This window comes from Apis mellifera, linkage group LG14 (assembly GCF_003254395.2).
Source record: "Apis mellifera strain DH4 linkage group LG14, Amel_HAv3.1, whole genome shotgun sequence".
In the NCBI taxonomy this organism is placed as follows: Eukaryota; Metazoa; Arthropoda; class Insecta; order Hymenoptera; family Apidae; genus Apis; species Apis mellifera.
In genome coordinates, this window is record NC_037651.1 from 3402652 (window position 1) to 3415810 (window position 13159).

The 13159-nt window shown below is 23.4% G+C and overlaps 2 protein-coding genes across 7 annotated transcripts; both read left to right on the plus strand.

Annotated features, from left to right (window-relative positions):
* The first annotated feature begins 1736 nt into the window (after nucleotides 1-1736).
* On the plus strand, nucleotides 1737-8294 carry LOC100576591 (uncharacterized protein DDB_G0284459-like). Of its 6 annotated transcripts, none has more exons than XR_003306039.1 (11): nucleotides 1739-2412; nucleotides 2752-2821; nucleotides 3320-3599; nucleotides 4765-4945; nucleotides 5188-5414; nucleotides 5565-5851; nucleotides 5948-6805; nucleotides 7172-7279; nucleotides 7356-7833; nucleotides 7905-8070; nucleotides 8137-8294. XR_003306039.1 is itself a non-coding variant. In XM_026445005.1 (11 exons), the coding sequence occupies exons 3-11, from the start codon at nucleotides 2757-2759 to the stop codon at nucleotides 7977-7979; spliced, it is 2559 nt and encodes an 852-aa protein (XP_026300790.1). In that variant the 5' UTR covers nucleotides 1739-2220; nucleotides 2377-2412; nucleotides 2752-2756; the 3' UTR covers nucleotides 7980-8294. The 6 variants fall into 6 exon arrangements, 4 of the variants coding, with proteins under 4 accessions (XP_026300789.1, XP_026300790.1, XP_026300788.1 ...); XR_003306040.1 differs by having other exon boundaries at nucleotides 7905-8041; XM_026445005.1 differs by having other exon boundaries at nucleotides 1739-2220; nucleotides 2377-2412; nucleotides 7905-8294.
* On the plus strand, nucleotides 8131-9765 carry LOC550958. Its single transcript, XM_026445007.1, has 3 exons — nucleotides 8131-8292; nucleotides 8446-8667; nucleotides 8819-9765. Exons 1-3 carry the CDS (start codon nucleotides 8146-8148, stop codon nucleotides 9293-9295), a joined length of 846 nt encoding a protein of 281 aa, XP_026300792.1. The 5' UTR covers nucleotides 8131-8145; the 3' UTR covers nucleotides 9296-9765.
* Nucleotides 9766-13159: the final 3394 nt, after the last annotated feature.

Below are 13159 nucleotides of genomic sequence, written 5' to 3' on the forward strand. Positions count from 1 at the left end.
ATATATATATATTATTGATATTTATTTAAAAGTCATAAGAAAAGAAAAATCACTAAATAAATATTTTATTCTCTAAATTAAACATGATACTTCATAATTTTAAATATTTGATTCTAATTATAGTTTCATATTATAGTTTGATTATTCTATGAATTAATTATTCTATAATTCGTTTGTTTGTAACAGTATAATAAATTTTATATTCAATATATATATATATATATATTAAATATTTTAATCATTCATAAAAATAATGTAATAGTGAAATATTTTCTTTTGAATTAAAGAACAATGAAACTAAAATTTTATATGTATAAATTATAATTTCAAATGTTTTAACATTTTTTTAATATTTTAACATCATTTAAATCTTAAATTTTATTTAGAACTTATTTAAGCTAATTACACATGTTCCTATTTTATGTATCTAAATATACATATATATATATTAGAAATGAAACATAATTTTATGAAATCCATGTAATTTTCAATATATGAATATCTGTGTTTTAAAAATATTATTGACATATATATATTTTTTTATTTTTATATCATGACATATTTATATTTTTATATTTTCTATTTTTTTTATTTTTTTCTAACTTTTTGATATTTTTGCGTATAAATTCATTTTTTCTTATAAACTATTGATATATTCTGTCTATAAATCAGATACAAAAAACAAATCGAATAATTTAAAAATTAGTAGTGTTATCTAGGATGTTGAAAACTCTGACTTGTTAATATAAAACAACGAGATATTCATTAGTATATTCGTAATGTCACAGATAAAGAAAGTCACTATATGAGAGAAAAATTTTTTGCGTAATATTATTTTCTTTGTTTGTGATATCATAAATATACTATGGCATATTACTTACTTAAAGCTTTCTTAACCAAACACGAGATGACGCCATGAATTTCTAAATTATATTGAATTTATTTCTTTTATTCATCTTGTGAATAAAAATATATATTTTATGTATCTATATATCAGATGCTATATATATTTTTCGTATATTAAATATATATATATTAAATAAAATAATTAAATTTCGAATACATATTTTGTATGCATTTTTATACGTATTATATACTTGTATATAAATATATAAATAAAATTATAAATATTATACATATAAATATATTATAAAGTATATCCATCTAATAATTTATAATCTATATAATACTACACATGTAAAATATAAATATTTATTACAAATATAGATTTTTAAATTAATTACATTATATATATTTTGTGTATATATGTATTTTCATTTAAAATCATAACTTTTAATTTTGGCGGATCTATTAAATGTCAGAATTTTAAAATAAAATTTATTTTAGTTTATACAAATAGTCAAATAATATGAAAAATAATTATGAAAAATTAGTAAAAAAAATGTTTGAATGTTAAGGAATAAAATGTCATTACAAAATTATTTTACAATTTTTACAATTTTAATAATAAATAATATATATCATTAACTTTCACGTTTTGTATGAAATCAAATTCCAATTAAATAAATATTAATCTTAAATTAATGATAAAATAAAACAAAATCTTATATAGTAATATAAAATAATGAAATATATTTAAGATTTTAATCTTAATAAAATTTAAATAGAAAAAATGAGATCAAAATCCTAAGATGAAAGATTCTAAGATAAAACGTCAATTATATTTAAAGTTGTACAATCGATTATAAATATTGCATTTTTTGTTTTACATTATTATTATCTACTATTATAACTACATTTACATTTTTATTCATTGCAAGTGTTTTAGTGATCCTATATCGAAGATAATATATACATATTTTTATTATATCGAAGATGTGATCTTTGACCGTCAAACAAATGTTAGAGGTCATTATCCCTTATCTCGCATGTCTGGTCAATATTATCGACCCTGACAATAATACAAGAGGTTCCATGGTTGATTCACGATTGTTCCCATAGAAACGCACCTTGCGATCGAATCGCGACCGCGCGTTCCTTTCGCATTTAATATAAGCTACATGTGTGTGTGTATGTATCAGGCGAACCTTGTATAGTTTTGCAGCCCTACCGCAGTCTCAAATATTGACACGACCTGCGATGAACTCGTATAACATCTTTTGACATTCAAACTCGAAATTCGCGCCGGAAGTTGTGTCGCATCGGAAGATCGTTGATTCGTTGGTGTATGATGTTCATTTGAAGAAAACAGCTGAATAGGTAAAATTGTCGCGTGATTAAATAAATATTGATTGATGTAGATTATTTTTCTTTTATTTTTCTGCGTACTTGATTATATTGTCATTACCGATCGTACAAATTTCTTTTCGCACAAATCGTGTCGCGCGCCAATAATGATTGGGAGAACATCATTAGTGGAACAAAAGAGGATCCAATGGGCGAAAGAGAGAGGTAATTACAGAATTCTAATCATTCCATAATTCAAAAATCGACAATCTTGAGAAATATATAAAATATTTGTAATATTTATTGGAAATAATCCAAAATATCGAAATAAGATCTAGAATAATAATATTAGAATTAATAATATATATGAAATATACTATAAAGCATAATTATGTTTCGTATTAAAAATATATTCAAATGAATTCAAATGAATAATTGTTTTAAAATGACGTTATATAAAATATTAATATACATATTAAATCATTATTGAATTAAATATAAAATAGACATTATTATGTATAATAATGTTGAATAAAAAATTAATATTTTATATGAATACTATAGAAGAAATGGCACGTCTTGGCGGAAGTTGGGGTCTTCTGAAAAATAACGTTAATATCCGCACCAACATCCGGTAAGTATATAAAAATAGTATAAAAAAATATCACGATAAATTTCAGTTTTTTTAATTTAAAGTATTAAATATATTTAAATATAGGATATTATAGAATAATTTGAAATAAATTATACAAATCATAAGTAATATTAATAATAAAATTTTGTATCATTTTTTTAAATAAATCATTTATAAAAAATATTAATGTATATATATCTATATACATACTATAAATTAATTAAAATAGTTAAATCAATATTAAAAATATTTATGAAAAAATTTTATTGTTTTAAAAAAAATTACTAATTTTTTAAATTCTGCAATAAAAATTATCCATTTTTCAAAAAGTTGAAAAATAATTAAACAATTCAAGATTAATGCTTGAATAAGATATTTATTTGACCAAAATTCATTAGATAAGTAACACTAAATGTTTTCAATAAGAGAATTATTACATCTCGATTATAAATCAAATTGCTTTTATGCCATAATATATTAATAAAATGCATAACACAGTACCTATCCGAATGGCACAAGAATATCCTTAATGGAAACGAAAGACAAGCAATCGCCCTCGAAACCTTTTCGTGCTAGTGGACATTACGGAAGTACTGTCAGCCTGAAGAGTTTGGGAACTGAAAGTTCCGGAAACAGCGGCACAAATGTAAAATATCTGGATTGCAATGGTGGTAGCTTGATAAATTTACATGAGCAAACGGAAGTATCGCAAATCAGGCACAGAAGTCCCAGCTTACCACCAATTTATAACAAGGATCAACAGCAATATCTTTGTCAGGTTTGTTTGCACAACGCTTTAAATAGTCATGCACAAATCAAGAGAATGATTTCTAAAATATTCTTTTGTGAAAAAAATATATGACAATCTCTTTTAATTTTTAAATTAAAATTTCCTGAAAATAATTAAGATTATATTTTAAATATTTTTTATATTTTATAGTCAAATCTCGACAATTCAAACTTTTAAGATTAAAACTTTGTTTATCCCTTTACGCGAAAAGATTTTAATTTTTTTCTAAGATTCAAATTATCGAAGTTCGATTATAAAAAAATTATAAAAGAATAATAGTAATTATTTCCTAAGTGAATTTTCTATGATGCATATTATCCTATTATATGATCGATTACTTTTGAATATTCAACGTGTATAATTTCTTTTAAAAGTTTTATCTGATGGCAGAATAATAAATGAACATATACTTTTAATTACTACTTTAAGATTGTGTTGTAAACTATATGTGATTATATCTTATTATTCGTGAGGGAAAGCAAAAGTAAGCCAGTCTGCTAAATCGATTCTTCCAACTAAAGTTCACTCACCTCTTGATTACCTCTTATGTAGCATGATCAGATTTCTTAATATTTAAATTACATACTACTTACATACCCTAGTTTTTATACTGAATATAGGGTATACATATAATATCAAAGCAATTATATTTAATATATTGACTATATTTATAGACTTTGATCAAAATATTTGTAATATTTTTAATTAGAATTAATTGAAGAATTAATTGTTAATTGTTATATAATATTATTATTATAATAATTATGAAGAAATCTATATTTCTTATGAAGAATAACTATATTTAAAATATTAAAAAAAATTTTATTTTCTTTTTCTTTTAAAAAGATTGTCTATTTTAAATAATAAAATTCAGTAAAGGCAAAACAATTGTTCACCTTAATGTGAAATCTATTTCTAAATAAGAAGCATTATAAATCTCATAAATCAATACAGAATTCTGTTCTGATTTGTCGTTCCTGTCTCATACTGGTACAGTAATCGTATCCAATTTTCAGTATAAATAAATGTACATGTTAAACATGATTTACAAATGGATGTAAAAATAGAATATTACCCTTTTGTCACGCGAGCTCTTTTCTTTCTTTCTTTAGCTTTCGTTGAATCGATAAAAATTGATTATTTTGTATTCTAGGATCAACAACGAGATTTCGCTATAGAAGGATTGCATTATAATTCCAAAAAACCTCAACGATTATACGATCGTTGTGAAAATTCAAAAAATAATCATTATGGTCTGCAAGCTGAAGAACGCGAAGGAGAGACTTCCGGCTATGCCAGTGATTCTGTAGAGGCACCTGCATCAATGAAAGGAAGTAAGTTAGTATAATATAAAATTTTTAAAATTTTCAAATATATGATATATAAATAAATACAGTGCAATATTTAAAATATTATAATTATAACATTTAAATATATTATTTATATCATTTGTATAATGAAAAATAATATATACAATATTAAAATTTAATGTGAAGATAGATATAATTATTAAAAGATGATATTTTTTGAATTGAAATTTTTAATTAATTATATTAAAATTTTTTCTTTATTTTAGCCTTTTTACCTGATTGCAAGCCATCAGGAACGGAAATGGCCGAAAAGATGTGGCAAAATCCTTATCAGACAACACCTGAGAGTTCATTACCACCATCGAGAAGATTATCTGATGGTAGAATAGGAGAACTTAACAGGCCAAGGTGGGGTAGTGTCTGGGGTCAAGAGACTTCGCGAGGCGATCCACCACCACCTTCTTGGTTATCAAGATTAGGACATTCGAGTCAAGTACGATTATCAGAAATACTGTTTAATTCTATTTAATAATTAATTTTAATTAACGTGAAAAAAGTTATATTCTTTATTTTTATGAATTGTTTTAATATTATTCATTTTTTTCATTCAAAATTTGTAATATTTTTATTGGTTTTTATAAAGGTTTTAGTTATTAATCACGAGAGTACAAGCAGTTCGGATTGCTCGACAGTTGGCTCAATTGGATCTGATAATAAAACTTATCTTCGTGGTCAAAATATTCCTGTTGATACTAATATTCTTCAAGAAAGGGAAGCAAAGAGACAAAAAGCTCTAGAACTTCAGAATGCGATTAAAAAGCAACTTGAAGAGAAAGATCGACAGAAAAAAGAAGAAAAAGAGCAAAGATTGAGAGAAGAACGATTAGAAGAAGAACGAATCAAACGAGAAAGGGAAAAAGAGAAAGAAAGGTAGAAGCGAATTGAGTTTATTTTTTTTTATAATAAATTATAATAATCTATGTGCGAATTTAATTGCTCAATTATTTCTTATCATTTTTACTATAGATTCGAAGAAGAGCAAAGAAGACTAAAAGAACGAGAAGCGGCTAAATTAAGACAAGCCGAAGCAATGCGTGAAGTATTAGAAGCAGCAGAACGTTTGGCAAAAGAACAAAAGAAATTTCGACGTAAAAGCGAAAAAAGTAATGAAGAAAATTCCAAATCCATATCCTCTAGAAGTTCTGAATCTAATATTTTAAATGAAAATCAGTTTAATAAAAATTGTCCAAATGCGAATAGTCAACAAAATCTAACTATTAATAATGATGATGTTAAAGATAAAAAAGTTAAACAAGAAATATTAAATGAAAAAGAAAATAATAATTTCAATAATAATAATAATAATAATAATAATAATAATAATAATAATAATAATAATGAAATATTTACCGATAACAATGATAATAATAACATATTAGAAGATTTGGAGCAGAATAATATAAAACCTGTTCAAGTTCCTGTCAGTAAAGATGTGGCGATCGTATTAAGTGGTCGGCTGGAAGATTCAGAATTACTCAATAAAGCGAATTTGCAATTAGTCAATTTAGTATTGACTCCAACACCAAGACAATTAGAAAATAATTCTAACACAAATTTATCTGTAGGATTGAATAGTCTTATACAGAACATAGGAAATTCGAATTTTACTTCAAATTCTTTCAAAATTCCACCAATGATCGTGGAAAACAGATTGCTCACGCCAAGCAAGTACAGGATTACAAATGGTCGAGATTTTGGTACGCAAACAGATGTAGAGAACGATCCTCAAGATTTTCTGGAGAAAATGCAGAACTGCGCCATTAAGGATACCTCTGTGAAGGACCATAAGGATGCAACAAATGCTAGTAAAAGGGATATTGAAAAGTGAGTCAAAATATGATGCATTGAATCACTTCAAAAGTTGAAGAGTCGTAGAGGATATTATTCTTCTGTCTTGCAAATAGAAGCGGTAATTATTATTTCATTTCGTTTGTCGTTTGAAATTTTATTTTTTGCATATTTTATCTATATAATTTTAATTATACAATTTATTTAATTATTTTTTTTATTTTATATTTATTTACATTATGGATACACATTTATTTATTACTGCAAGTTATATTTATTTGCATTATGTTTGAATGTTTATAAACTATTTAATAATAATGCAACTATTTCATACTATAATTATGATGAAACATTTACATATTATTAATTGTTATATGCAAGATTTACTTGTTAATTTGAAAGGTCCACTAACATTGATTTGCCAGAAGATATTATCGTGAAAACTTTCCCTCGATCAAAATCTATGCCCAGAAGAACTATTGAATCTAGACCACAATGGAATGCTAATAGGTAATTTATATAATAATAACATTATATTAAATACTTTTAATGAATTATAGTAGTAATTAAATAAAATGTTTTTTAGACCAGGAACTCGTTATCGCACGCAGAGTGAAAAAGATCCTCATTATCAACGTCGATTGCGAATGAGAAGACGTCAAATCGAATCTAGCGATGAACGTTCTAGGTATTTGATTAATTTTCTAATTTTTTACATCAAGAATTTTATAATGAACAATCAATTCTTCCATAGATCACCATCTCCTGACAGAAGAAAATTTATAAACGCTAAATCGAAAATTCAAACATTAAATAAACCAAAAGTAAAAATTGTTACCTACGATGCAGACCTTTCGATGGACAGTTTGAATTCTGCTATTATACCATTGCGAACCGATAAAAATGGAAGAATTATTATTGAAGAAAATAAATGTGAACATAATGATAAAATTCGATTGAACGCTCATATTAATGATGTTGAAAATATTAAAGAATTACAAAATGAAAATTCTAATATCTGGTGCGGACAAGAAATTTTGTCCAAATTATCCACCTTGAAAAATGTATTTACTTTATGTTATATGCTTGTTATATGCTTTAATATATTAATATTTTAAATATGTTTATTTTTTAGGGCCTTTTAATGAAGCAAATGGAATGGAATTCCGAGAGATGTCTAATCTCTCCCGTTGCATCAGAAATCTATTAACAAGAACCAAATGCCGCGTTTTTGTGCACATTTTTGTTACTTTTATTTTATTTTTGTAGAAAGTGAGATTGTACAAACTACATAAAATAAGGAAAGAATAATAATTTATGTTTTGGAAGATGAAAATAAAAATCTGAATATTATTGTTGGATTGCAGATATAAATAATGGCCTTCCAATTGGACGATCTTCTAAAGGAAGATAAGAAGGATGCAAATTTATTACCTGATCTAAGTAAAGCAATTTGTAATTCTCAAGAAGAGTTTCGTCGACTTCTGGAGAATTGTCCTGAATTTAAAATTAAACCAGAAAAGGTTTAAATAATATGAATAAGTTAATTCAACTACAATTATATAAAATTAACAAAAAATTCCAAATACTCATTAAATTGAGCAAAAAATATTTTAAATAAAAATGATATTATATTTTCTTATTTAATAACAATTTAGTAACAATTACGATAATAGGTAAAAAAAGAAGATGCAAAAGTGCGTGACAAAGAATTTTCTTGGAAACCAACTAAAAAAGAATTGAAAGCGTTTGGAAAAGAATGGAATTACGGAAATCCAATACCTCCAGATATGAAAGATTTAAATCTTCACGAATTACAACAAGTTGCTATTGATTGGAGAATGTTAACACCTATCAGACCAAAAAATCGACAAGATGAAGAAATGTTCTCTAGATTGGTAATTATTTCATTTAAATCTTATATCCTGTGAGAAATTAACTTTTAGTTAATCTTTAGTTTAATATAATTATTTATATTTATTTATAAATCTTATATTTAACAAATAGTAGTAGTAGTAATTTTACTTCATATCATACTTTATCTCTTAGGTGGAAATGGGAAAACTGGAAGCAAAAACAATTGCTAAAGAACGACGATCAATTATAAGTCCTATTAGACGTAGTAAAAATCGTGCTGGTATGATTGAGAGTAGCGTAAAAATATGTAATGAATGTGGAGAAGAATATTGTCTTGGTGAATTTTGTGGCGATGTCATGTATGATTTATATGTAAGAATAAATGTGACGGTTCAACAACCGAAAATAAAAATATCCGCCGATACTGAAGCAATAATAGCCAATATGGATCGTAAAAAGAAACGCAAGAGGAAAAAGAGAATAAAAATTAAAAATACTAGGAAAAATAGTAGACTGTTAATTCGAAGCAAAAGAATGAAATCTATGGCTAATGATTTAGGAAGAAAAAGTAATAAAGACAAGCTAGAGAATAATGAGAATAATTCAAAGCCTGTTAAGCCATTTAAAAGAAAATGCAGTAAATATACTAAAAAAGGATTTCGAAAATAAACGTAAAAGGTAATAAAAATTAATACATGTTATAAATTCCGAGAATATTTATCACGAATTAAAATTTATTTGTTACGAAAATAAATTTGAATAAATTCTTTTTATATTATTGTATATTAATATAATTGTCAAACTAAAATATGATAAATATAAGATGTATGTATTTTAATAATATTAAATAGATGCTATTTATGCTTATATGTAAATAATTTATGTAGAAAGTAAAAATTAAAAAAGAATTAAGGATTAATTGATGCAAAATGAAAACGAAGAGTTATGTATGTTTATTATTTATCTATATTCTGTGGTCCCTTAAAACGTGGAATAAACTGACCTGTCTTACAATATTTAAAAATTGTAATGATAATTAAATATATATAAAACAACATAATTAACGGGCAGGCGCAGTAAATGGTTGCAACTAAATGTTGGAAAAATATAATTTTTATTCCTCATTTCATTTATCTCTTTTTGTCTCTTTTTATTTTATGATCCATTCTTTTTTTTCATTTATACTTTTATCTAAAAAATGTCGCAACCAAAAATCAATCATAAAAGGAAAAATATTCTGTTTCTTTATTTATTTTATTTAAATCTATTCGTCGATAAATATAGTTTAAAAATTATAATTTTGCATTGAAAAAAGTTTAGAAAAAATTCCGAGGTTTGTAATAATTCTATAATTCAAATAGAAATATGCATATGGAAACAGAACATTCCCTTTGAATTATATTTTTTCTATTGATTTTTAAAAAAAAAAAATTATTTCAATTTTTCATCTCAACATTAAGTCATACGCTAGTATAATAATAATATTTAAACTGACTGAAGTACATACATTTTACACAAATATATTTATATAGATATATAGATAATATCAATAGCTACAATAACACTTTTGGTGAATAAAATACATCGTATATAACCATGACATTTTTGTTTCAAGTAGTATTCTAAATTTATCTAGTTTTTTATTTAGTTTCATTCATCTTAATTATGATCAGAGTCCTAATCACTATTATTTTAATAATATTGTAAATATTAGGCCACTAAAGTTTCAAAATTTTTATCTATATTTTTATTTTGATGATGTTTATATAAAAAAAACATGTTTTTAACAAAAAATATTTCAATTGTTTCAAATAAAATATCAATTATATCAAACTATAATTTTGTTACAATAAAAAATATTATGCTAAATAAAGTATTATATTTTAATTTCATTGGACACTGATCACCAACAATACTCTACAATCTTATACATACTTATACAGATAATGTTATTCAATCACTATCTTTTTTAAGCTACTATATTTTAATATACATATATATATGCAATCTTATTGTATATATATACAATAAGATTGTATATATACGTATATATATAGAACATTACTGTTTAATATACATATGTACAATTGCAATATTTTTTTAATTATAATCAGTACAATTAAATTTAAATTTAAATTTTTTTTTGGAAAGACATCCTTATATCGTCAATATTTAATTTTGTGTGCAATTCATTTTTTTTTATTAAAATTTTGAGATAACAAGTTTTATAGTGATTTTTACATCGATATTTTATAATTATTCGATAGATACGAGTAAAGTGCATATAAATGTTATTCAAAATATAATATCCTTCTATTAATACACATTTAAATATTCCTCTAATTATCAGGCTCGTTAATCAAAAATTAATTTTGTCTCTTCATCATTGTATCATGCGAGTTAGTGTTTCGAAGAATATTACATACAAAAATATGATAATATTTAAATATCTAGACCGCATGATTTCGGCAGCTGCTCAAATTTTGTTTCGATTATTAAACTTAAGTACGTCAACGATTATACATTATATAAATATTTCTTACGACCAGCGTTGAATAGTAACATTATATTCTTATTAGTAGTAATATAATTATAATTAATTAAATTCAATTTCTGACAACTAATTCTTCACTTAAATATATAAGTTTTTCATGTATCAATGTAGTTAACATTCTAAATAGGATATATATAATTTAAATGATGTTTATATTTATATATATAATAGAAACAAAATATAGATTTAAAATATTTCCACTGTTCTTTAGTACCATTTACATGTTTAAGCAATAAAATGGAACAATTTGTACAGATGAGAAAAATCATTACATATTCCAACACTGATCATAATTCTTTTTTAGGACGATTTTTACATTTTTTTTACGATTTACTTTAATTATAATTGAGTAAATACAACAATTTATTATAATAACTAAAAAAGAATAACTACAGCAGAATAAAATTATAAAAAAACACAGACTATTATTTTAAAATTAAAGAATAAAGAATAAAAATAATATACAATATTGAGGCATTTAAAACAAAGCTACCTATGGTAATGATATTACGCCTTGCTAATGAAAAAAAATATGAAAGATAAATGACTTGTCAACCTGATGATAAGTTATTTTTTAAATAGAGAAATAGAGTCATTTTTCAAATGAAAATTAACACAATAATTAATGCAAAGAACTTTGCTTTTTTTTTAAATGGAATCTTATTTTATTCTATTTGTAATAGATTATTTTAACTCGCACATAATGATTTAATGTTGTTATTAAGTCGTTGAAAATTATAATGAAAATTATAAGTATAATGCAATGAAAATAAAATTAATTTATGCTAATTTAATTTACTTAAAAAATTATACTAAATTATATCGTTATTCAAATCGAAATATTTTCAAGTATGCATTAAATATGTGTATCAAATATGTGTTAAATAAATAAATTACTAAAAAGTAATTCCATGAAAAAATTATTGCCATAATAGTTAATCTCTGAAGATTTTAAATGATTTTTATAGATTATGTCTTAAAATATTTTATTAGAAATAAAAAAATGTAAAAAAAAATGTTTTTATCTTCTCTATTTCTTTATTTATAAAAAACTATTGATATCAGATTATATCTTTTTTTAATTCAATATAATTATTCTAATAGATTTTTTTTTAAATTGTTTAGATGATCTATTTTGAATGCCTTAGCATTTATAAGTAATAATAAGTAATTAAAAAATGATTCTTAATTTTATTATGAAAAATTATTTAAAAAAACAGTTACCCTTGTAAACTATATACTTTTGGCACGGAATAGAAATACTCGATATAAGGGACTGTCTACTTCATTTAACTTTACGTAATAATGATTCATTGTTTTATATATATATATATATATATAGAATTGAAGCTCGTTCGAAAGTTGTATTCATGAAGAAACTTCTTTTTCTTTTGAGTATCAATATGTTATAACAAAAAATTTTTATAAGGTATGTAAAATATTAAAATTATTGATGACATGTTGCAAATGTACAAGCAACGAATATTTTGTGAAAATATATTAAGAATAAAAATACAAAATATGAATAGCTATTTAAATATTTTTTCATTTTCTTTTTATAAGTAAAAGCTATAAACGATAATATTTGATGGTACTATTTTACAACGTTCATGTAACGCTCAGGTATACAATATACTTATCACAATATTTCATTCGCCATCCTAAATATTCTTTTTTTTATCTTGTTACTAATTATTGATATTTTACATATTAACATACAACATTAATTAATAAATTTTTTCGAGCAAATGATGTTATAACATATCTTTCATGTTAATTATTATGCATTTATTTGCAATAAGATGATGTAACTAACATCACTTTTCGATTTAAATTTTTGTCTTTTTATCTTTTTTTTTTTTTTTTTTTTTTCTTCAGAAAATAGAAGCCAAAAAACTCTGAGTATAGTGTATTCAATTTTACTGTTTTTTTTAAATTCTTAATATCTAAATTTTATTTTGAAGACATTACTGTCCTTG